At 38.7% G+C, this 25,296-nt stretch overlaps 2 protein-coding genes across 2 annotated transcripts; both read right to left on the bottom strand.

Moving 5' to 3' along the window:
- Positions 1-2,933: 2,933 nt before the first annotated feature.
- Positions 2,934-6,651, bottom strand: LOC106433150 (3-isopropylmalate dehydratase large subunit, chloroplastic). The gene is made up of 15 exons (XM_013873993.3): positions 6,394-6,651; positions 6,204-6,323; positions 5,968-6,138; positions 5,744-5,896; positions 5,607-5,675; positions 5,409-5,525; positions 5,252-5,326; positions 4,915-4,992; positions 4,696-4,791; positions 4,575-4,624; positions 4,282-4,336; positions 4,055-4,186; positions 3,772-3,819; positions 3,520-3,678; positions 2,934-3,281 (listed from the first exon to the last, which is right to left on the bottom strand). Exons 1-15 carry the CDS (start codon positions 6,442-6,444, stop codon positions 3,141-3,143), a joined length of 1,515 nt encoding a protein of 504 aa, XP_013729447.1. The 5' UTR covers positions 6,445-6,651; the 3' UTR covers positions 2,934-3,140.
- A 14,336-nt stretch (positions 6,652-20,987) lies between these two features.
- LOC106433145 lies at positions 20,988-25,076 on the bottom strand. Its single transcript, XM_013873988.3, has 2 exons — positions 23,844-25,076; positions 20,988-23,599 (listed from the first exon to the last, which is right to left on the bottom strand). The coding sequence occupies exons 1-2, from the start codon at positions 24,341-24,343 to the stop codon at positions 23,431-23,433; spliced, it is 669 nt and encodes a 222-aa protein (XP_013729442.2). The 5' UTR covers positions 24,344-25,076; the 3' UTR covers positions 20,988-23,430.
- Positions 25,077-25,296: the final 220 nt, after the last annotated feature.

Raw genomic sequence — 25,296 nt, 5'->3', positions numbered from 1 at the left:
AGGAGCCGTGGATAGGAGGCAAGGACCTTAAGCTGAAGCCCCCTACGTTTGCTGGGAAGGTTGATCCGGACGCTTACATTACATGGGAAAAGCGTATGGAGTATATCTTTGAGTACTACAAGTACTCCGAGGCTAGGAAGATCGCTCTAGCCGCTGCTCAACTGACAGACAATGCGTTAGCCTGGTGGGATTGCGACGTTGCCAAGGCCGGTCAAGTTTGGAGAGCCCGCACATGGGCTGAGATGAGAACTAAGCTCCGAGGCAGGTATATTCCCTCTTACTATCAGCAGGAATTACTAAAACGTTTCCGTAAGTTGTCTCAGGGTACCAAGTCTGTGGAGGAGTATTTCGAGGAGTTTGAGTCCCTTCGACACAAGCTGGAAGTTGACCAGCCGGAGCCGTCCTTGATGTCCCAGTTCCTAGACGGCTTACACGACTGGATTGCCCGCAAGGTGGAGAGATAGTCGTATGAGGACTTCCAGGACCTGATACACTACGCTATCCAAGCTGCACAACACATCAAGAGGAAGACCGCGTCCACCAGCCGAAGTAAGCCCACATGGACGACACCATCCGCCAAGGCCGTAGACAAGGGTTAGGCGATTGAGATAGAAAGCACAGGCCCAAAACTTGAGAACTCGTGACATTATTTGTTATAAGTGTCAGGGCAAAGGATATTACGCTAGAGACTGTCCAAACAAGCGAGTGATGGTCCTTAAGGCAGGATGAGGCCGAGGTAAAAGCTGTTGTGTCCGATGAGGAGGGGACTGACTATCCAGAGACTGGCGAGTTACTTGTGACCAGGAGAGCCCTTAGTGCCCTCTTTGATCCCGAGACTATCCAGAGAGAAAACATCTTTCACACAAGATGCAGCGTGGAACAAAAGGTATGTAGCCTTATAATAGATGGTGGTTCTTTTACTAACGTGGCCAGCAAGTATCTTGTTGATAAGTTAGGTCTAATCAAGACTCCACACCCGTGGCCATACCGCCTTAAATGGCTCAATGATAAAACCGAGCTTAAGATAGCTGAGCAAGTGGTGGTGTCCTTCAATATTGGCAAATACCATGATGAGGTTAAGTGTGGTGTTGTTTCAATGCAAGCCGGCCACTTACTCCTAGGCAGGCCGTGGCAGTTTGACAAAGATACCATCCACCATGGTCGGACCAATGTGTACAGCTTCAGCCACAACAACAAGAAACACAATCTCACACCCCTCAGCCCACAAGAGGTACATGAAATGCAAAAGGCCATGGATCAGGCCAGTAAGGAAAGTAAGACCAACTTGTATATCAACTCCGGTCAAGTTATGAAAACTTTATATGATCACACGCATGTGCTACTAATGGTCTTCAAGGAAGGTTGTTTTGCAGGTTTAGAAGTCCAGGAGCTCCCATCTGAGGTGCAGGACCTCATGGAGAGGTACAAGGAGGTGTTCCCGGAAGACATACCAGCCGGCTTACCTCCCATCCGAGGGATTGAGCATCAGATCGATCTTGTCCCCGGCGCTCCGTTACCAAACCAAGCCGCTTACCGAGTTAACCTTGAAGAGGCCAAGGAATTGGAGAAGCAAGTCCAGGACCTCATGGACAAAGAATACATCCGAGAGAGCCTAAGCCAGTGTGCTGTTACAGTCCTGCTAGTCCCTAAGAAAGATGGAACTTGGTGGATGTGTGTGGATTGCCGAACCATCAACAACATCACCATCAAATATCGGTACCCTATACCCAGATTAGATGATATGTTGGATGAACTAAGTGGGTTTTCTGTGTTTTCTAAGATTGATGTCAGGAGTGGATACCATCAAGTTCGCATGAAGGAAGGGGACGAGTGGAAGACTGCCTTCAAGACCAAGCAAGGTCTGTACGAGTGGCTTGTGATGCTGTTTGGCCTCACCAATGCGCCAAGTACCTTCATGAGATTCATGAACCAGGTGCTAAGACCGTACATCAATAAGTTTGTAGTGGTCTACTTTGATGACATCTTGATTTATACTCCCTCTGTTCCTAAATAATCTATGTTTTAGAATTTTCACACCTATTAAGAAAACACTTAAAATTTTGATAATAAATGTATGATTTTCTGTGTTTAGCTATTTCCTATGATTTTTAACCAATCAAAATTCAGTAAACACAATTAATGTTTTTGAAATTTACAATTTTCCATTATTACATACATTGAAAATGTAAAATATGGATCTTTTAGAAACAAAATATTTTTCTAAAACATGGATCATTTAGAAACGGAGGGAGTATAACGGAAGTAAGAAGCAATGAGAAAGGGATCCGTAAATCACTACATACTTACTTTCGGCTAGAAATTAGGGTTTTACATCTTACTTTCGCCGATTTGTACCTTCTGGCGAACTAGCTTTCGCCGGCTTACTTTCGACTGCTTCTTTTCCTTTTTGTAACTCAATCGAACGACTCTCTGATCTAATAAACGCTTTTGTCTTGATCCACCGACGAGTTCTCGTCTCTCCTCTTTACTAGTTTATCGAAAAATATCTCGGTTCAAACTGAATTGGAAAGCAATTAACCACCCACCAAATGGGAATGGATAGAGACAACAATCGACAAGGTTAAGCAAGGAAAACCTACTTCGAACACTACTCGTCGACATAAAATATCATGCAACTTTTCCAAGCTAACAATACCTTACCGTTGATAAATAAGAATGAACAAAGAAAGATCACAAGAATCCTATCCAAAAGAAGATCGATATAAGAAAGGAGGAATCGGGTTTAGAATGGTTATACTTTAATATAAAATCGTGCAGTTTTTATTATGTTTGGGGTTTGCAAATTCCGGACATCTGTCAAAAGTAAATTTAACAATTGCTGCATAATATTTACTTTTGACAGATGTCCGGAATTTGCACAAAATAAAAATCGCACGATTTTATTTTAAAATATATTAACCATTGCAATCAAATTAGTTTATGAGCTTTAGACTTATCTAAGTCTCTCTCATCTCTTTATTATTTCAAACTCAAAACATCAAAAGTTTAACAGTGTTTGAAAGAAACTACGAAGTTCAACAGCAAAGTAAGGAAAATACATACATATAACACAATGCTCATCATTTTGACGGTGTTCTCTCATGATTCAGCATTTAGATTTCTTTTCGGACAAAGCTATCCTACTGCAAGAACTCTCTTGGGTCGGTGACATGGCCGGTCAGAGCCGAGGCTGCAGCGGTGTAAGGAGAAGCCAAGTAAATCTGCCCTTCTTTGTGTCCCATCCGACCAGGAAAGTTTCTGTTCGTTGTCGAGACACACACCTGAACACGTTTTTAAGTCTCTGTTAGAACTACCGCATGGAATATTGTCTTGTGCATCTCAGTGGCAACTCGAACCAGTTACTGAGAAACTACTTAATTTTAACATACATCCATCGCAAAAGAAATTAATTTTGTCTTCTTCTATTGAATGAGAGAAATAGTGACAATATAAGCATGTTTTCAAGCCGATCAAGAAGAAAAAAAACCCGGATTAGTAAGGTAAGAAACGATTGCGTACTTGAGGTTCATTCAAGCGAGCATAGGTGTCAGCTGGGCCACCAAGGCAGGCACCACAACTAGGACTGGTGGGTGTGTCGCAGCCAGCTTCTTTGAATATCTGCGCACACGTCTTTCCACCTGCTCCAGGCACAGGGAGGGCATACACATCCATCCACACCTGGCAGACATGACCAGACATGTAATTCATTTAATATTTCCTTTCTGCGCAAAACCAGTTGAGATAGTGACAATGTTGAAATGTAGTGCTAACCTTCTGAGTAGCGGGGACAAGGAAAGTTGGGACTTTGACTTGCTTTCCCTGTAACAAACAAACAGATTTTCCATGAGGCTAAAACGGCAACCAGTAAGAAGAGAACCCTAGACAAAAAATCAACAGCAACATTGTCTCATCCGGAACATTGCTTGCTATAGAATTAAGAAAACTATTGGTCCTGTGTTCAACAATAAATTTGATGAAGGCTTTGCTTTAGATTAAGAACCCAGGATAACAGGTTGTTTTGTACGCATGTCACAGAAAAACAAGTATAACTTACTGCTGCATGGAAAAGTTTAGCTGCAGCCATAAAATCCTCAGTCTTCCCACCAGTACAAGAACCAATGTATACTCTGTCAATTTTCACATCTTTGCATTCTCTTGCTAGAGCCCTGTTGTCAGGAGAATGAGGCTGAAAGAACATCGAAAATAGCAAATAAGTTAAACCTACATGAAGTGGCAAAAACAACTCGACGTATAAACTGGTCACCATGATAAAAACCCCACCTTAGCCACCACAGGCTCCAGCTTTGACACGTCAAATCGATAATCTGCAATAAAGCTATAGAACAAAACAACGAAAGAATATGGTTAGAAAAAGAAAGGTTAAGAGAGATGACACTAGAATGCAATCCCTAACCAAAACACAAATGAAATCAATATTTGAAGAGATTCTAACAAGTTGTATTACTCATATGAACAGTAGATTCGAAACATGGTGTGCTACATATCCAGTGTACTGATGTTATCCCAACGCCGCTAAATAGTTCAATATATAGATATTTAGGATAAGATCATACCTTGCATTTCCATCACTATATACGGGCTCAAAGGGTACAGATGTCCTGTTCTGTAAAGGTAACATACTTCAGCATAACTTTCATTGACAATGATTTACAAGAAAATAAGACAGCAACAGACCTCAACGTAATTAAATGTCGTCGCATCAGGAGGGATGACACCATTCTTTCCCCCAGCTTCCACAACCATGTTGCACAATGTCATTCTTTCTTCCATCTAGCAGCCAAAACATATTGAAGCAAGGACTAATAAGTCAGTGAAGACACCATACCCCATAATTTATTGTATGTAGTCTCATCAGAGAGGGAACCATGAAGAAAAATAAAAATTATATCTTACAGTTAGACTTTCAATAGTTGTTCCACTGAACTCCATCGTCTTGTAAGTTGCACCAGCAACAGATATTTCTCCAATGATCTACAACGTTGGAAGCAAATTCAAGAATCAGATGAAAGACGCCAGATAGAATCCCAAAAGAGTAAACATTAAAAAAAAAACACTTTGAACTATCAGATAGAATGGAAAAATGACTTCACAGTAATATGCAATGTCGTCAATAAATGACTAGAGCACATCAAAAGTCGCTCATGACCTCAGACTTATGTCCAAAAGGACCTGTCAACAGTTCAGAAGCTGTAAAAGGAGATAAATGTTGCAAGAGAGATAACACGCTCACTTGTAAAATCAGATCCTTTGCTTGCAGATAACTGGGCATTTCACCATCCAAGATAAACCTCATTGTTGGTGGAACCTGTGAAGTCAAGATATGTTTTAACAACCTTTTTCAAGTTGAAACAGGTATCACTGAATTCCATCTAACAACAATAAACAACCTTAAGGAGGATTTTGCCAGTGCCTAACACAAATCCAGCATCGGTGTTTCCAATCCCTGTAGCAAACTGACCAAACGCTCCAGCAGTACATGTGTGCGAGTCTGTTCCTAACAAAACCTATAACAAAAACAAAAAAATAAAACAAACAAAGCAATAATATCCAGCGAAAGAGAAGAGAGTATCTCATTATCGTCTCACCTCTCCTGGCCTGCAATGACCTTCTTGTGCAAGCGCCACATGGCAAACACCTTTGTAGTCAGGATTAGCCTGGAGAAATAAGAAAGAAAGGCATTACACATCTTCCAAAATGCAAGAAAGATGGAAACTTGTGATACCCGAAAATCTCCAAGGTCGGTGATATCATAGAAATACTTGATGTTCTGTTCCCTGCAATGTTCCCTCATAATGTCGACATTGCGGTTGGCACGCTTATCAGCAGTGAAGATGTAATGGTCTGGAATAACAACAATCTTCTCCGGGTCCCAAACCTTTGAGAACAAGCACATTTAAGTGATCAAACGTAACCAGAGAAGACAATATTAAAAAAAAAAATCAAGACCTTAGCTTTTTCACCGAACTCTCTCTTGAAGATACCAAAAGCACCAGGGCCACAGACATCATGAGTCATGAGAACGTCAACGTTAACCCAGATGTTATCACCAGGCACCACTTGTGATTTCTCTGCTGCCTTGGCAAGAATCTTCTCCGTCATCGTCATCCCAGTTTTCACCTGCAACAAGACACAGTGAGAAACACAGAGGGAAGAGCAAACCGAAACGAAAGAGAGAGCCAGACCGATCCAGTGGCGCTGGATGATCGCTGCGGCGCCATGACGGAGACGATCTTCCGAGATATCGCTCTCTTCTGACATCTGTGAACCGAAATCTGCGACGGTTTAGGGAACCCCAAATCCTTCTGCTGGAAAGAAGCCCTCAGGAATTAGAGAAAAATCAATAGACCCGGAGAAGATGAGAAATGATATAACCTGGGCGGATTTGCAGAGGAAAGGAGATGAAGAGATTACAGAGGAAGCCATTCTTCCCTTCCTTCTTGTGGGTGTGTGCGCTGCGATATGATGGGGGCGTGTGTGTAACTCAAACCTAAGGTTATAAGAGATCCCTCTATTCTTCTTACAAGTGTATATTATATCAACTCAAACGCTGCGTTCACTTGAGTCCATAGGTTGGTAATAATGTCATTCAGACTTTACCCACGTGATACTCCTTTCTCTTCTCATTTTTTTTTTCTTAACGCTTTTTGAAACACACAACTTTTTCTCCTTTCTCTTCTCATAAAGTTACAATTTAATAAATAAATAACACTGACACATACTATTTACCTATCAAAGTGGTATGAATTTAGGTATCGTACAAATTTATACACACACCTAGTTAATAACTGTAAGGCGGTCGTCCGACCGTCCACGGCTAATTGACTTTTTTCGACCAACCTTGGAACAATTAACGCCTGCTCTCTCGATCCGTGGATCCATCCTATTTTAACGGTTGGTGCGTTAATTTTTTCAAGGTTCGAAATCATTGTATACTGACCCTATAATCACCACATGACTTTTTTTCGTGCTTTGGCCTCACTCAAATAGTATCGTGAATCACTTTCCGATAGGTCATCCATTCTTTCACTACTCCAGCCCAAACAAGCTTAACCTTGGAGTTCTAAACGGATGTGTGATGGAAAAAATAAGTCAACTGTAGTGACATAGATACTCAAATCAATTATTTTAAGTCTTTTCCATATATCACAACTCGGGATGTTACAATAACATTAAAAAAAGCTATTGAATTTTGTGAAGTGTGTTGTTCGGTTCAACTCTAGCCGGAGGCAAATGGAGAAAAGTGGTGATTTTGGTGTCTTTTGGAGTCTTTTTGAGTGCACAGTTGCACAAACACTTTAGATGTTTAGCTATGGATGGAGACCTTTCCACCGTTAGATTGAGCCCATCTTTTTACACAATGCCACCGGTCTGAGGTCAATCAGCATCCTGTAGCAGAAGTTATGCCCGTTTTACTGAAGAGTGGTCAGCTTGCCTTGCGAGAGGAAGTTATCGAGGAGATGAAGGACTGTTGATCGACGGTGCACCCTTGCCATCGATCGACGGTGATGCCAGAACGTGGGCCAAGCATATTTCAAGACCAACTGAAGCCATAAGCCACCTAAAGTTACCAAAATACCCATGGACGACCAGAAATCCTATTTATGTATTTCTAAATCATTGTTGACGGCTACACACTATCTATTATCCTATTATATTGTTTTCTCTTATGTTTGGAGAGAAGATCAATTCTCCTTTAGAGATTGATTGGAACTCCATTGATTTTATCATTGATTTCTTATCTATTATATTATTCAGACTATGATTTGTGTTATTGATTCTATGCATAAGTAATCATCTTATTAGGTATTTCGTGAGCTTAATGTCAAACTTATAATCAATTAGGATTGCTAGATTATCTATAGATCTCTACACCAGGATGATTTGTAACACTAGGATCTGGAATAGTTAGAATAGCACGACAGTGTGACTAATTGTTTGAACCTAGAATAAGATAGTTGAGAGGCACAAAAGTGCAATCAACTAACGGAACATGAACTCTGTTGGATTAGATACCTAGGCGCATACGAGAGTTGGTCTAGAAATCTAACTGAACTTAATCGATTAGGTCGTTAATGCTTGTTTGAGAAAGCATCGATCGACGCTCAGGCCATAGCATCGATCGATGCTCACTCCAAGTCAATAAGCGACAGCTGAGACTGGACTTAGAAATCTGATTAGCAATTGCATGCTAAAGCCGGATTGCTTACTTATTAAAATCGAGTTCTAGAATTGAATCTATAAACCATTAGCATCCTTGAATTGTAGTTTTGAATCTCTTGATTGATAAATTCCTAGGTCTAGCTATTTCTCCTAATTGTTTACAACCTCAATCAACCAATCGAACAACTACTTTGTTCACCTTTCTTTCATTCATTTACTGCTTTATAAACAGTTTGCCTAGCTTAATCTTGCTTTCTATAGTCTATTGTGTGTCCTAGCTCTCTGTGGATTCGTTCCCTAAGTACTACAATTGAACCTCTTATTTGAGAGAGTAAAATCACTCCTTAGGGTAATTTGAGTGATATCAAATTTGGTGCTTTTGCCGGGGAGGAAGGATTCGCCAATAGACTTGATTAATAGGTTTAGTCTAGGTTTTATTTCCTCTCATTGTTAATTACATAAAAAAAAATTTGTCTTTCAGGTACATGCCTATCAGTACCATAAACAGCAAGGAGGAATTACTTTTCTTCTCAGACCCAACAAGTTTGGAACGCTCAATCCGCAAAGAGAAACACACATCATCGATCGACACTACCTCTACTACGTCGATCGACACCATCTTTACTACGTCGATTGACACCACCTCTACGACGTCAATCGACACTTCTGACAGAGCAACGATTGACAGTTCAATTCGAACATCGATTGATACCAATCCGCGAGCAGACATTGTTGCAACGCTTGTGCTACAGAGGGATGAGAATGGAGACTTGCATGACCCTGGAGGTTATCAGTGTAATGCAGCAGGTCAGAAGATAAATGGACAAGGGACTGCAATCCTTGAGCCATTTGCTGCCACCGAGGATGCTAAAGTTCCTCTTCAGAGATCGTTAGTAGATTTGATCAGGTTCTACACCAACAGGTCTGCGATTCGACCTCTAAAAATCCAGGGATTTCAAATACACCTCACACACTTCTCTCATGTGGGTCGGCACCCTTATCGTGGTCTTCCTGATGAAAATCCTTTAGATCATATTGAGACACTCGAAGACTTTGTGTCTGGCATCCAGGAGGATGAAGCACCAAAAACTACATCATCTGCAAGCTGTTCAGATATTCTCTCTTTGAGAATGCTAAAAAGTGGCTGAGATGCCTACCACCAGGATCTCTCACTACATGGAAAGATGTCAGAACTACGTTTATGACTGAATTTTTAGATGATGCAAGGGCTGAAGAGATGAGAGATAAAATTTGGACATTCTCTCAGGGACCTACATAAGCTTTCAATAGCTATTGGGAGAGGCACCAGGTTAATGCCATCTCAGATGATGACTTTGGCGAAGTGCTTGAGCATGAGAAGCTGGAAGAAGATGTTTTCCTAGTCGAAAGCTCCAAGTCCATAGGCAGCTCGTACTGGTGTCGATCAACACCAACAATTAAGCAGCAATCGACACCAACAACTGAGCATCGATCGACATCAACAGATGAGCACTGATCGACATCATCAGCCGAGCATCGATCGACACCACTTTGGGATCAGAAAAAAACTGTTCGAATTCAGAGCCACTCAGATTTTGCTGCTCGACACTCCCACCCTAGCTCAAGTTACATCAGATTACTTAAATCGGCAACAAGACGAAAAAATCGATCGACAACAACATGGCAGCGTCGATCGAGAACAGCAGAAGAGCAGCGATCGACAACCGTCAATGCCATATCGAGTACATTTACCAGATCTTGATGCGCACCGCTTGAAGGCAACTCAAAATCCATCTCAGACCTCAGTATGCTTGAAGACAACAGAGAAGATAAGTCAGCAATCTACAGAAGCACCTAAGCAAGAGCAATCAACAATAGCTGAAACCTTTTTTGTTGAGAGTGTCAATCGACGACATCTACAAGGTATCGATCAACGACATCTACCAGGTATCGATCGACACCAAACAGACGGATATGAACCTGTCATGGAAAGGCATGCAACAAAAGAAGAAATTCCAGTTGTGAAGAGAGTGAAATCTAGGAAACCCTATATTCCCAAACACCTCAGGCGAGAAGTTAACAAAGAGGAACTTGAAGGATTTCACAAGAGGGTGAAGAGGGTTCCTAAGGATATGTCTTTCGAGGATGCATATCATAAGTATAGACTTGGTAATTTCTTCAAAGAGAGCAAAGAGCCTAATAAGGACATTGAGCTCCTATTCAACAAGGTCAGCCATAAACCCAAGAGGACTCTAAAGAAGGAACAAGATCCTGGAAAGTTCTTGATTTCATGCTCTATACATAGCCACCATTTACCAAACTCCCTATACGATACATGATCTGCAGTCAGCATCATGGCCATAAATACTGTTGAGCTATTATGACTGAAGATGGAATCAGAATGCTTTCAAGGCACGAAATATCATAGGACATTTTCAAAACGTGCCTAACATGATCAGAATTAGAATACAAAAGTTCAAGCTCAGATTTCAAAACATAATCATAACAAAATTCGGTTTTAGCTCTAAGTGATTTATGTTCCAGTAACTTCTTAACCAAGAATTCGTCCAAGGCACAAGTGGATGCAAACAAATTTCCAATGATCAGTGCATGTCTAAAAGAACTATTTTCTTTGAAGACAAATAAATCAAACGATTTTCTAAAGCAGAAAACTAGGTGGTGCAAATCAAGCTCAAACGACTTTTCAAGATGATCAAGACAAGAACATTTTATGTCATTGGAACTAACTTTATCAAACAGATCAGGCGTATAACTGATGATACAAATTTCCTTACAGTGATCTTTGGACAAAGGCGTAGGAGTTGTGTCGGGATCAAAGCAAAGTCGATTCTCCATGATGATGGGCGTGATGGTTAGTGTTTTCTCATCAAAGGTTGGACCAAGTTCATCCAAGTGATCATCTTCCTCATCAAAGATGGGATATAGATCAACGTCCATGGGTCTCCTGGTGCCAAGAAGCGGTCCTTGATGTGGGTAGTCGAATGGCTTCTCCTCAAAATCTTGTGAAAATAGAACAAGACTACTCGGATGCTCTGGTTGCAAAACTGTTAGTTCTGCAATAGTCTGTTCTTTATCAAACATAAAATCAGGTTCTGGAAAAGGAAGATCACAATTATCCTCACAAATCATCAAACTTTCAATCAGCTCTTCATCATGCTCATCAAAAATTGGTAAAGAATCTGAAAAATGTTTTAGATTTTCAAGGTTGTTTTCAGATTTACCTTTGGGTTTTTTACTGATGAATAATAATGGATCAGCTACAGGTACACGTGTGGATGTGCTCTTCTTATGGATCTTGCTGACGTCCTTAAGGATTTTCATCATTTCCTTCTCAAAGTTGTCACAGATCTCTTGAAAATCAAACTGAAGAAAACGCCTCTTTGGATCAGCTTCGCCTTTGGACATTTTAAACTGCTCTTTGCACCTACGGTTTGGCATCTTATGTGGTCTTCTTTGGGTCAGTCTTTCCTGCACAGGAACAAAATCATAAGAAACATTCACTGGATTTTGAGATGAAGATTTAAAATTAGCCTCTCGCTGGAATTTCTCCTTGCTACTTTCCTTGTGAAGACCAAACATCTTTATCCTGAAAAATTACTTAGCACAAAAGGGTTAAGAGATAAAATAATCTTCACACTCTCAAGTGTTTGATCTCACCCACACAAGTGTCTCTCTCAGATTTTAGTGGTCACTCAAGAGTCTTTTCTCAAAGTTTTAAGAGAACAAATCAAGTAACCCAATGGATTTCTCCAAGCAAGCAAGAGATGAAACACAAGATAGAAAGATAAGAGAATTGATTTTGAAATTTTTATTAACCACTCCAATGTTGGATAACTCCTCAGCCAGCAGGATTTCTCTTCCACCACCTAGCCAACAAATCAAACTTTTTTTTTATATAGAAGAATGGCGATAAGTAAGGTAGGGGCCCGGATTTGAGATAGAAAGAAGAAGATGAAGTGTTTAGAACATGAAAGATGAAAAGATGGATAGATAGTACCGAATGAGTGGCTTTGATACCACTTGATACGCCCTAAATAGGAAAGGATCACTCAATCGGACTAAAGGGATATGAACTCACCAAAAGGGAGAACTGATGGATTGAACGGTGACACAATGAGTTGCGGATGGCCCAATGATACTACCAGACTTCAGTTAGTGCTTAATATGACTCACAAGTCCACCAAAAGAAGGATTTCTAAACGTTGCCTGATATGACGCACAGGTCCAACGAAATAGAAGTTGTTCACTCAGAGATAACCTCATCAAGAAACAAGAAAGTGTTCTACAAAGAACAAAGGAAATAAACTCACAAAAAGGAAAAAAACAATCTGCTTTATTTCGTGGCTCTTAGGCCTTATTTATTGGATTACAACTTGTAAGAGAATATGCTAAAAATAAGACATAAAAGACCGTAAACAAAGACTTGACTAAATAAAGTCTTTGACTGAAACTTGGACTGCCTCTTGATATAGCCACGACCAGGACTTTGAAAAGTGAAGAATATGCTCCTGATATAGGCTAAGACATGTCCCTTTGAGGCCTGGTCGAAATCCATCTTTTCTCTTAACCAATATTTTATCGGTTTCTCCATTTGGCCCAAACAAGTATGTTTTTGAATCTTTTTCAAAACCTTCAAGCCCAAGAATTTCATGGACATTTATAACATGAATAATCACCTTTGTCATGATTGAATTGGTCTTTGGTTCATCAGAAAGAAGGTTAGCCATTTCCAACTTCTCAGGTGGTTTGAATTCGCGAGAATTGAAGATCTTCTGATTTGTTAATGGCATAACTGTCACATATGAACTCTGTTTGATCTGATTCTTCTTCGCGGAGCTCCATAATTTAGTTGAGAACATTCTCCAAGTGATTTCATGCGTAGAAGCCTCGTGGTGTGGAATATATGAGTCAAACAATGAACATATATCTTTACTGCTTCCCATGATCAAGCCATGCATGTCTGATTTGCCCGGTACGCTATCCAATGGCACATCACTCCACATCATCGACATTTGCTATTCCTACACTTTCGTCCATTAATCGCGCGTATTCATCAGCTCTGATGTCAATGCTAAATGTTTCTTCTTCGGTAGATGTGAGCACTTTTTTCAGGGGATCATCTGAGCATTGGTCTATGAAGGATTCTTTAGCCAACTCAGAGATATCGTCCACGTAAGAGGCTTGTTTATCGATGAAGGATCGTGTTATCAGTTTTTCCATATCGAAGGTCATTGGAATGTTTCCAATGTTTAAACATATCTGACCTTCCTTGACGTCGAAGATTGCACCAGTGGTAGCTCGAAATGGTCTACCTAAGATGAGGGGATCTTTTGGTTCATTCTAGTGTTTCAACACAACGAAATCCGTTGGTACGTGACAGTCGTTAATTATTACCGGCACGTCATCTAGTACTCTCTCAGGTATTCCAACAGATCTATCAGCAAGAACCAAAGTTAGTTTGGTGGATTTGAACTCGTCGTATGCCAGGGATATCGCGGCAGAGTTGTTGGGGTCGAAAACGGTTACGACGAAGTTAACATCTAAATCTCAGCAAAATACAAATATGAGTGTCTTTCCGCAACAAATCGTGCTCAGTCAAAAAGAATGTCGCGACATACGTTCTCGAGATAAAACTTTGTTCAAATTTTATTTGGATCAAACACAAGCTGTCCCGAGGTAACGGAAACGTATCCAAGCCAGCTACGGATAGGTTTGAATATGACGATCGGAACACAGACAAACCAAGCTCAATCACTACGCAACTACTGCACATGCACACTGTCCGGTCAATGCATAGCAACCGAGCTCGAGCCAAGCGCGGTCGCTACATAGCTACCGAGCGTCCGTCCCGCTTGATTACTACGAAAGCAACCGAGCTCTTTCCGAAACATCGATACGGCACGAATCCACGCGTTCTCGTCAACCCTTAGATGCTATCTCCCGAAGACCGTAGCGAATCCATTTCATGTTTTCCGACCATTCGAAGTCATCAATCAAACTTTACGGTAAAAACCGTGGAAAGTTTATTCTTTATCGAAAGAACCGTAATGAACGCTTCGAGCCAAAAGATGGCCTAAAGGGACCTAAGACATGACTCGACCCCCACTTTACGATTTCTTAACCAACAGCCCGTTAACCGTGGGACGGTTTACGTTTGGTTCACAAGGAAAGATAAATGTCAAGTTTCCGCGGATAAATAGGAAACTTTAAGGATAATTACGAAGATCGGGAAAAATGGAATATCTCCATTTTTATGTTATGACGGCTTATGTGCAGAAGGGGAAAAGCGTAAACCGACCTAGGAGCGAGTATATAAGGAGTCCTAGGCGAGAGGCAAGTGGAAGACTTTTACACAGCAAATTTAGCACTTGGAGCAGTTTAGGAAATTTTCCGTTTTTGTTATTCGAGCAGGGACTCAATTAGGTTGTTGCCGTCTTAGGGTTTTAGAACTAGGAATCTTGCCGACAGCTCTCGTGGCCCAGACTCTTACCTTGTTGTAACGCTCAAACGCGAATTTGGAATAAGATCTACTTTTCTCTCTTTTTGCGATTTCTTATACTTTATCATCTTTATTTCGTGTTTTGATTGCTTGGCGTGTGGCAATAGCAGATATCCGGGAACTCTGGGAAATTAGGGCTTTTCTACTTTCCTAATTTAAACGAAAATCGACAGTGCGAATTTCGGTTCCCACAAGAGTATGGCATGAGATTCACGCTGGATCCTAGGTCACAAAGGGATCGAGGAAAACTCTTGTCTCATATGTTGCAATCTAGAACAAAACAGCCCGGATCAGGTCTCTTGATCGGGGTTTCGCCTTGGATTATTGCACTTACTTCCACTGAAACCGACGATGTGTTCAACCGCTGGAAAGCTGTTGGATACCATATCTTTTACGGGAATTCGGCCAAAAAAAAACCTCAACTTTACCTGAATTGCCAAAAGAAACATGAACTCTTGGGCTAACAAAATAAAACACAAAACTTTCATTGAATTTAGAATTAATTAACAATGTTTTCGTTGACTTGCCAATTTAGCACGCCGTCAGAAAATTTAACAGAAAAAATTAATGTTGTTTATATTGTTTGAAAACAAAAATAAGTAGATCCCTAGTTTCAAACCAAGGTTGGTTGGGTCAAATGAAAAGGTATTTTACCACTAGGCTAGTGACACTTTCAATGGAGTTACTAACACATTTCATTTTATTTGGTACTCATTGAATATAAAAAAAATTCTCTAAAAACTTATAAAGATCTTTAAAATTCCAAAAAATTAAAAAATACATAGAAATTTTTTATAAAATTAATTTCGAAACTAAGATTAAAAATAATTTTTTTTTTCTTTAAAAAATCAAAAATCTTCCAAAATTTTCATTTTTTAAAACAATTGCTAAAAGTTAAAATTAATTATACACACATAAAAAGATACTCACATATTAAATTAAATTAAAATGCTTAAAATAAATATTGTACCCATTATGAGTGCGATTTTAATTTTTAGCTGATAATTGTAACTTTACTTTTTTTTTGCATTTTCTTTGAATTTTTAAATTTTTTGGAATTTTTTTTAAAAATTATTTTGGAATTTTTTCATTTTTAACAAAAAAAATTATTTATAATTTAATTTTAATATTACTTTTTCTTGAACTTTTTTATATTTTTTGGAATTTTAAAGATCTTTTTAAGTTTGTAGAGATTTTTTTTATATTCAATCAATACCAAATAAAATTAAATGTGTTTGTAACCTCATTGAAAGTGTAAGTAACCCAGTGGTAAAATGCCTTGCTATTTCTCCCAACCAACGTGAGTTCGAAACCAAGTATCTACTCCTTTTTATTTTAAAATCATGTAAAACGACGTCGTTTCATCTCATTTGAAAACAACGTCGTTTCACTTAACGCCAACATTTAACATCTAGTTAACGTTGTCTTAACTGTGGGTTCACGGTGTGTTAATATGGCCAGTCAATCCTAAGTTGCTTAATAAACTAAAAAAGTCAACAAAAGTAAAGTGTTTTTTTTGGCCAAGCTCGAGTACAGATTTTTTTTGGCAATTCGTGCAAAGTTTGTGTTTTTTTTGGTCGAATTCTCTATCTTTTACATATTTCTTAATCGAAGGTGCTACTTTTATGGCATGACTTAGTGGCATTTCCAACGTGATTTTATCGAATGCTTTCTTGCAGATCGATTTATCTAATTCTCACTTAGTTTGCATCTTGTTAGGTGGAAAGGGTGGCAAAGTCCTATACACTCTCTCTACTGCCGGCTTGGCAGGAGTTGAGTGTCGATCAACATTGTTTTAATTCTGTCAATCGATATTTATTCCCTTCTTGTCGATCGATTTCCACATTTTCTTCCAACTCCTCCTCTTCTTCATTGAGGTTAATCGTTGCCTTTTCAGCTTCAGGGGATTTTTCTGCAGAAGTGATTTCTACAGCGCTCGGGGAAAGGCATTTTCTGTTTCTTAGTAACACAGCACAAACTTGGCGTCTCGGGTTGGTGTCAGTTTTTCCAGGAAAGAATCCTTCATCCCTTCTGACAAACCCAGCGTTATGCACAACTTGGCTATCCAATTTCTTGACATGGTCACTCAAAGTTTCAACCTTATCATGTAAATCAGAATATACGGAATCCAATCTTTCATCGAGAACCGCACTCATTTTCTGCTGGCCTTTTAGAACTTGTTCCATCATAGATTCCAGCTTGCTCTTATGAGTATGTTCTGCCTTGTAGGTCTTTGTGAAGCTCATGTTTTGCTGCTGACCGGCAAGTCTTTGTTTGCGAAAGCCAGTCTCATCGATGAGGTGTACATGCTCTTCTTCATCTCCTTCACGTAGAAAGGTCTAACTCTCATCGGTAAACCGAACTTGCTTATCTCCAATCACAAAATCAAGAACTAAGTCTGACATTTATTTCACCTCAGATATCCGATCTTCATTCGAATTCTAGGCCATCTTCCTCCTATTGAGATCAGTGTTCTTTGCACTAGTGCTAGAGGCCACATTTTCAATGAGCCTCGTTGCTTCTTCAGGGTTATTGGTTTTGAAGTTCCCTTGACTCACAGCGTCCAAAGTTGCTTGGTATGTCTAGTCGAGACCTCTGAAGAAAATATTAAGTAGCTGGATTTTGGAAAAACCATGGTGTGGGCAGTCTCGATGGTAGTCTCTGAATCTCAACTAAGAAGCCTTAAAAGCTTCAGTGGTGCCTTGAGAAAAATTATAGATCTTATTCCTAAATTCCTCGGTTCTTGCATCAACGAAGAAGTTTTTGAGGAAGACGCTTTTGATATCACTCCAGCAAGTCAAATATCCTGGCTGCAATTGTTTCAGCCAGTGCCTCGCATCTCCAGCAAGGGAGAGCGGGAAGAGTTTGAAAAATATATAGTCTTTAGAGACTCCATGCACCATGATGTTAGACACAAAGTCCTCAAGTGCTTCGATATGGTCTATGGGGGTTTTCATGAGGAAGACCATGAAAGGGATGCCGACTTACTAGAGAGAAATATTTGGGTTTCAGTTCAAAGTCTTTTCTTTGAATTGCTGGAGGACGGATTGCAGACCTGTTAGTGTAGAACCGATCAGGTTCTCCAAGCGTTTGGTGATGCGCCGGTCAAGCATTCAAAACAACAGCTACTCCAATAGGAATTGGAGCCCTATGTCTATAATTAATATGGTTTGATGCATTGCATACTCGACCTTTTTGATCTCCAAGAACTATGTTTTCATTATTGAACCAGGTAAGAACATACTAACTTGCTTCCAGCAGGATGGCGTCGATCGATATTGGTAGCGGAGTGTTGATCGACTTTTCGGTTGACCCGTCGCTCGATGTTGTCTAAGCGTTGATCAATTTTTGTGTCGACCCGTTGCTCGATGTTGTTGTTTGAGCGTCGATCAATTTTGGGCGGAAATTCATGTCTTCCATTTTAAGTACATGTGTCAGCAGGAAAAGAGGAAAAACTTAAGCAGAATTCAGTAACAAAATCTAGACTATATTCTAAACTTAATCTAATGATAATAAGAAAGAGTCCCCGGCAACGGCGCCAAATTTGATATCACTCAAATTAACCTAAGAAGTGAATTACACTCTCAAATACGAGGTTTAGATGTAGTACTTAGGGATCGAATTCACATAGACTCTAGGATTACACAATAGATTATGGTCTTTGAAATAGGCTAGATTAATTGGTTTATAGATTTTAAAGCAGTAAATGAATTGGTGAGCAAGGTTATTGCTCGATTGGTTTGTTTTGAGGTTGTTAACAGTTGGGAGAATAGCTAGATTTAGGTATATTCTCAGGTATGATAAGTAAATAACTTAATTTGGGTTTTTAGGGGTTTATTGATATTAATTGTTCTTGAATTCTAACTCAGATATAATCAATTAGATTATCTAATCTGGGTCTCGGATTTCAGCTCTCGTATGTTAATCACGAGAAAGTGTCGACCGATTATTCGTTACGCATATCGATCGATACACCTTTCAAAATATCAATCGACAAGGCTTTCGCTGTGTCGATCGATATTTCTTCCAGAAAGCTTTACGAACAGGTTTCATTTATATTCTCTAACTCACTAGATTAACTCTCGTCTGTATCTAGTCAGTTAGATCATACTAGTTTATTTTCAGGTATTGAGTCAAACAATGGCTTGATCTTGTTTATCAACCCTAAGCTTAGTAGCAAGAACAACTAGATGAAAAACTAATTAAATCATCCTAACAACAATTTAAGCTAGCAACATCTATCAACCTTATGAGAATTCTAAATCTAACAGTGAGATTACTAAGACATATTTATATAAGACATGGTTATGATGGTCTGAATAATATTGCAATAGATAAATAAACATAACAGAGTAAAGAAACAAAGGGAGTTCAAGATCTTCCCTCTCTCAAGGTGTACAGATCTATCTTTCCAATCCTAAGCTCTTTCTCTCTAGAATAGTATGAAGCATAGCCGTCAATAATGGTTTAGAAACAGTAAAATGGGGTTTCAGGTCGTCCAGGGGTATATTGGTAATATGTAGTGACTTCTGGCCCTAAATTGGTCACGAAACAGTCTTGGCCTGTTTTCTGGGATCACTGTCGACCGACACCAATGATGTTTCATCGATCGACAGTCCTTCATCTCCTCGACAGCTTCCTCTCGCGAGACAGACTGACCACTCTTCACTAAAACATGCATAACCTCTCCTACAGGATGCTGATTGACCTAAAACCGGTGGAATTGGAAATCTAACTCAAAGCTCTATCTTGTGTCAAAATATGGACTCAATCTTTTTTTTTTTTTGGTCAACTATATGGACTCAATCTAACAGTGGGAAAGTTTCAATCCATAGCTAAACATCTTATGAGTCTGTGCAGATCTGCACTCAAAAGGCTCCAAAATCACCATATTTCTCCAGAACGTACCTGAACCTGTAAACACTCTAAATAGACTGTATATAATAGTAAATATATATTAAAACACTTATAAACCATGGCTAAAAGTGGGTAAAATCCATGGTCTATAAACTCCATCAGAGTTACCCTTTTGCTTGTCCTCAAGCAAAACACAGAGGGCAGTCTCTTTGAAAGAGGTTTGAAAACAGCAGAGACTCACATGATTTAAGAACTTAGAATCATCACCTCCGTATATTGCAATCCACATCTAAGAAGTCCTAATCATAAAAGCACATTATATTTGTTGGGGATAATGAACTTATTAGATTTTTGCTTGTTATCTAACCATTCTTTAGCACCATTCTAGACTTACTGATTGCAAATAGTACTAAAGATACTAAAGTAGATCAACATGTCAACTATTCACACTTGATGAGATTGTTTGAAGGAACCAAAGCTAACCTCCAACACTAAACTTGACACAACTGCTTGTCTTGGGGATTGGTATACATTGGATCGGATTCTTCAAATAAGTCTGGAAGTTAAAGTCTTGTGTAGATTTATCACATTTTCTTTCTCTATTTCGATCCTAGATTTATAGGCAGAGATATTTATTTTCCAAAAAAAAAACTAAAAAAAAAGAAAAAAAAATATATATATATATATATATATATATATATATATATATATAATAGGTGTTAGTTAGGTGGAATCCAAACAGGACTTGGTGGCTGCAACCATTACAGCTTGCTTCATAAGGATTCCAACAAAAAGAATTCGAACGAGACTTGGTGGCGGCAATCATCAAGGTTCGATTCACATGAAATCTTGGATATAGGTAAAAAAGAAGTGAACATGACTGGTGGCAACCACCATTGAGGCTTGATTCATGGAAGTCTGTCCAATCTTGGTCAAGAATTTTTTTGCATTGGAAGCAGACTTTGACTAAAGAGAGAAATTAGTAGAGAGAAAAGATAAGAACTAACTTTTACCTGCAGATCTAGATACTTGTTTGAAAATTCTTGCATCATGTGATCGATTCTCCCAAGGTAAAGCATGCACTTTTGTTTATGTTAAGAAATGAGGTTGGTAGAGGGGAATGTCAGACATGATTTGCTAAGTTGTTGACTAGGTGAATTTGGTTGCTAAGCTAGGATATGATATAATGTGCTTTTGTGATTAGGACTTCATAGATGTGGATTGCAATATACAGAGGTGATGATTCTAAGTTCTTAAATCATGTGAGTCTCTGCTGTTTTCAAACCTCTTTCAGAGAGACTGCCCTGTGTGTTTTGCTTGAGGACAAGCAAAAAGGTAACTCTGAGGAAGTTGATAGGCCATGGATTTTACCCACTTTTAGCCCTGGTTTATAAGTATTTTAATATATATTTACTACCATATAGAGTCTATTTAGTGTGTTTACAGGTTCAGGTACGTTATGAAGAAATATGGTGGTTTTGGAGCCTTTTGAGGTGCAGAACTGCACAGACGCATCAGATATTTATCTATGGATGGAGACCTTTCCACCGTTAAATGGAGCCCATTTTTTGAAAAACGATAGAGCTTTGAGTTATCTTTCCAATGCCACCAGTTTGAGGTCAATCAGCATCCTGCAGCAGAGGTTATGCCCGTTTTACTGAAGAGTGTCCCGTCTGCCTCGCGACAAGAAACTGTCAAAGAGATGAAGGGCTGTCGATCGATGAAACATCATTGGTATCGGTCGACAGTGATCCCAGAAAACAGGCCAAGCCTGTTTCGTGACTAATTTAGGCCCAGAAGTCACCACATATTACCAATATACCCCTGGACCACCTGAAATCCTATTTTTTTTGTTTCTAAGCCATTGTTGACGGCGATGCTTCATACTCTTCTAGAGAGAGAGCTTAGGATTGGAGAGAGATATATGTACACATTGAGAGAGATATGTATACCTTGAGAGAGGGAAGATCTTGAACTCCTTTTGTTTCTTACTCTATTTAGTTATCTATTGAGTATTATTCAGACGATCATAACTATGTGCTTTATGAATATGTCTGAGTAGTCTTACCGTAAGATTTAGGTTTCGCAATAGGATGATACATGTATCGGTAACTTGAACTGTTTCTAGGGTGTTTAAAATATAGTTCTTCATCTAGTTGTTCTTAAAGCTAAGTTTAGGATTGATCACCCCTTTATTTAGATCTTAGGATTAATTGAGAACAAGTCATTGCTTGACTCAATACCTGGAAATAACTGGCATGATCTAACTGACTAGATAAACACAAGAGTTGGTCTAGTAAGTTAGAGAATACTAATCAAACATGTCCGTAAATCTTTCTGGAAGAAGCATCGATCAACGCAACGATAGTTCTGTCGATCGATATTTTGAAAGTGTATCGATCGATATTCTTAAGGAATCATCGATCGACACTTTCTCGCGATAAACATACGAGAGTTGAAATCTGAGATCTAGATTAGATAATCTAATTGATTATATCTGAGTTTGAATTCAAGAACAATTAATATCAATAAACCCTTAAAACCCCAAATTAAGTTATTTATTTATCATACATGAGAATATACCTGAATCTAGCTATTCTCCCAACTGTTAACAACCTTAAAAAAAACAATCGATCAATAACCTTGCTCACCAATTCATTTACTGCTTTAAAACCTATAAACCAATTAATCTAGCCTATTTCAAAGACCATAATCTATTGTGTAATCCTAGAGTCTCTGTGGATTCGATCCCTAAGTACTACATCTGAACCTCTTATTTGAGAGAGTAATTCACTCCTTAGGGTAATTTGAGTGATATCAATAATCTATTAAATATATAAACGCAGGTGTAATTTATCCTTTCCAATAATGAATTTTTATGAATAAAAATTCATATTTTAGGAAAAAATTAGTTTGAAATTACGATTATGTATTTTGGCACGAATTAGACCTAAGAAAACAATAAATAAAATATTTTACAGTTTCTGTTGAAATTTTAGGTTTTACAAACCCAAAAACTAAATATCTATCATCGTTAAACAGGGTTTCGGTTTTTACTCAAAAATTTAATTATTATTTGGAGATTTAAACTTTTACGGTTATAATAGATTTAGGATATAACATTTATAAGAACTTATTTTGCTTCTAAAAATTTAATATTTAATGTATGGTGCCGAAAAAAATTCACTACTAAAATTTTAATACATTTCTAAATAATAAAAAATAAACAAAAGAGATCCCGCGCTTTTAAAGTACTGGTCAAAATCTAGTTGTCTATTACAATATATGTACTCATTGACAACTCTGAGTTATATCAGTGTTGCTATCAGTTGTGTTCTTTGTTCTGTTAGTAGAAGCACATATAAAACTTTAGCTGTTTGACGTACAGAAGCTGGCATCGCAATAGCTGCCGAAAGCATAACCTAAAGCCTTTGGTGGACAGGGCACAGTAACTGATGATGCTCTAGAAAAAAGATACATAAAACAGAAAGAGTAACATTTTTTTATCGGATATCTTTTAAAATGTTCATGAAATGACTTTCCGTTTGTCATTTTGCAGGGCCAATATTTACTGAGTCGGAGTGTTTAGCGTATGTTAGTATGAGTCTGCACTCCGCACTAATATTTAGCCTTACCCTGTTGTTTAATGCCAGAGTCATGACATGACACTCTAGTTTCTTACATCCGTTTATTCAGATTGGTGTCAACTGATTATGCGTTCCATATTTACAAATTTTGCCCCCCATTTTGTGGTCGGAGGAGGGAAAACAACATTTAAAAAGAACACTTCATTGCCAGAATTTGAAGATCATGAAAGAAACAAGTGCAGATGACTGATAAACTTCTTTTTTTTTGTTCGTCTTTTTAGCTAGGTGTTATAAAACTGACTAGGATCATGCCAAGAGCCAAAAATTCTTGTGGGTCTTGGTGTTCAGAACATAGCCTCCGTTTTGACCACCTTTCTTTTGTACGCCAACACAGGTGCATTTGCTGTTCTCAATTAAATATTCTGATGTGTCTACTCCTTTTGGTCCTCTTAGAGACCCTCCAGGCCTCCTAGATCTGTCAGTACACAATCCTCATATCATTATAGGTTTAAAAAAAACCTTTACTTCAAAAGGTTTTCTTCCCAATTTTGTACAACAAAATATGTGTAAAGCGGGACATTTCCACTCTAGCTTGCGGGCCAGTTCATGGTTATTCTCAAATATGTCACAGTTCATTGTTATTCTCAAATATGTCACAATTCAATTCATTGATTTTTCTAAAATGGAGAGAGAGAGAGAGAGAGAGAGAGAGAGCATACCCTAGAAGGGAGGCTGAGATTGTCCTGCGTTGGCCAATGATGATAACATCCACCCCAAGTTTGTCTCCATGAAGAAGAATAGCTGTAGCTTTGATGCCTTCCATGGTAATACACTCGGTGTGCACACGCACCTTCGGCTGAGCGATTTCACATATCCGTCTCATCTGTTCAAGAAAATTCCCTTCTTCTTGACCAATCTCAGATGCCAAAGATGCAGCTGTATTTGCAGTGTTAGCGTTAGCATTAGCAGCGCCTGGTGAGGACCCGCTGGTGCTAGAGGAGGAGGAAATAGAGCTTGGCAATCTCAAGAAAGTCGAGAAAGCATTTTTCCATGAGCCACCATTGTTTTCAACATGGACGAGGATGATCTCGTCCTGCTCGAGTACGGCGTGTGAAAGAGCGTATTGAAGAGCAGCTGCAGATTCACGGGTCGGGTCAGCGATCACCATGATCTTGCGTGATTGTGGTGTTGAAGATAATCCTCTACGACTGTCTCCCATTCCCTTTGCCTCTTCTCCCTTTTTCTTCTTTTTGCCTATAGCATCACAAATTTTGATGTCATTTCGAGCTTTTCTTCTTGTTTCAAATTGTTTTTTATTATCTTTTGATCAAGCAAATTTAAGGTAAAATGAATTTGTTGTGACAGTTTGTGTTCATGTTTATCTTCTATAGGTTTCTTAGGGAGGTACTCTAGAAAAAGGTGAGAGAGAGAAAAAAAAACATACATGTGGCTATGGTAGTTAATGTTGCTATTTTTAGGAATATGTTACTTTAGTTTAGGTTAATTTTAGGAATTACCAACTTTTGACACAACAACACATCCAAACTCAAACCCAAACCAATTTCATATCCTTTATTGCTTGTGTTTTCTACTGCTAAAAAGTCTTCCGATACTAAATCTCCAAATTAAAGTTTTGACTGGGACATCAAAATGAAAAGCCTTTAATTTGGAACGATCAAACCAAAAACCAATGCACTCCAGACGAACCTGGACAAATGTGACAACTTGCAATTCAAGGGAAGATCAACTGTCCATTATAATATCAACTGAAAAAAGTAAAAGCAAAGGGAAAGGCAATACAAACGTGACAAACTCGAAGACGATTTGTGCTATTAAGTGTTTATGTCACGCTTTCTAAAACTAAATTATATGCTCAACTAGGGTCGGCCCGCCCTACGGGCGGGATATTAGTTAATTTGATATTCACTAAATGCTCGAGTTGAAATTTGTTTTAAGATTCAAGAATTTGGTTATCTGTTATGTCTTACTTATTAGTATGCGGTAGTATTATTCTTGCTTTGGTATTGTATCAAATTAACTAATTGTCCAACTCATAATTATAGATGTACAAATGTGGATTTGTGATAAAGTTTGATGACAATACTGTTTTTTTTTTAAATTCTTATTCATAGTGGAGTGTGCATGTGTCAAAAAGAGGCATATAACAACTTT

The sequence above is a fragment of the Brassica napus genome, chromosome A8 (assembly GCF_020379485.1).
Source record: "Brassica napus cultivar Da-Ae chromosome A8, Da-Ae, whole genome shotgun sequence".
NCBI classification, from domain to species: domain Eukaryota; kingdom Viridiplantae; phylum Streptophyta; class Magnoliopsida; order Brassicales; family Brassicaceae; genus Brassica; species Brassica napus.
Note: the sequence above shows the minus strand (reverse complement) of the source record. Positions and strands in the feature narration are given on the sequence as shown.

Bases quoted from the DNA above. Each gene is read 5' to 3' on its own strand.
- LOC106433150 (XM_013873993.3), bottom strand. From the start codon at position 6,444: ATGGCTTCCTCTGTAATCTCTTCATCTCCTTTCCTCTGCAAATCCGCC. The intron at 4,792-4,914 runs GTAAGATATAAT...TTTGGCTGCTAG, and splicing joins CAACTATTGAAAGTCTAACT to ATGGAAGAAAGAATGACATT. The intron at 4,337-4,574 runs GTATGATCTTAT...TTTGTTCTATAG, and splicing joins TATAGTGATGGAAATGCAAG to CTTTATTGCAGATTATCGAT.
- LOC106433145 (XM_013873988.3), bottom strand. From the start codon at position 24,343: ATGGGAGACAGTCGTAGAGGATTATCTTCAACACCACAATCACGCAAG. The intron at 23,600-23,843 runs GTATGCTCTCTC...GTGTACTGACAG, and splicing joins ATCTCAGCCTCCCTTCTAGG to ATCTAGGAGGCCTGGAGGGT.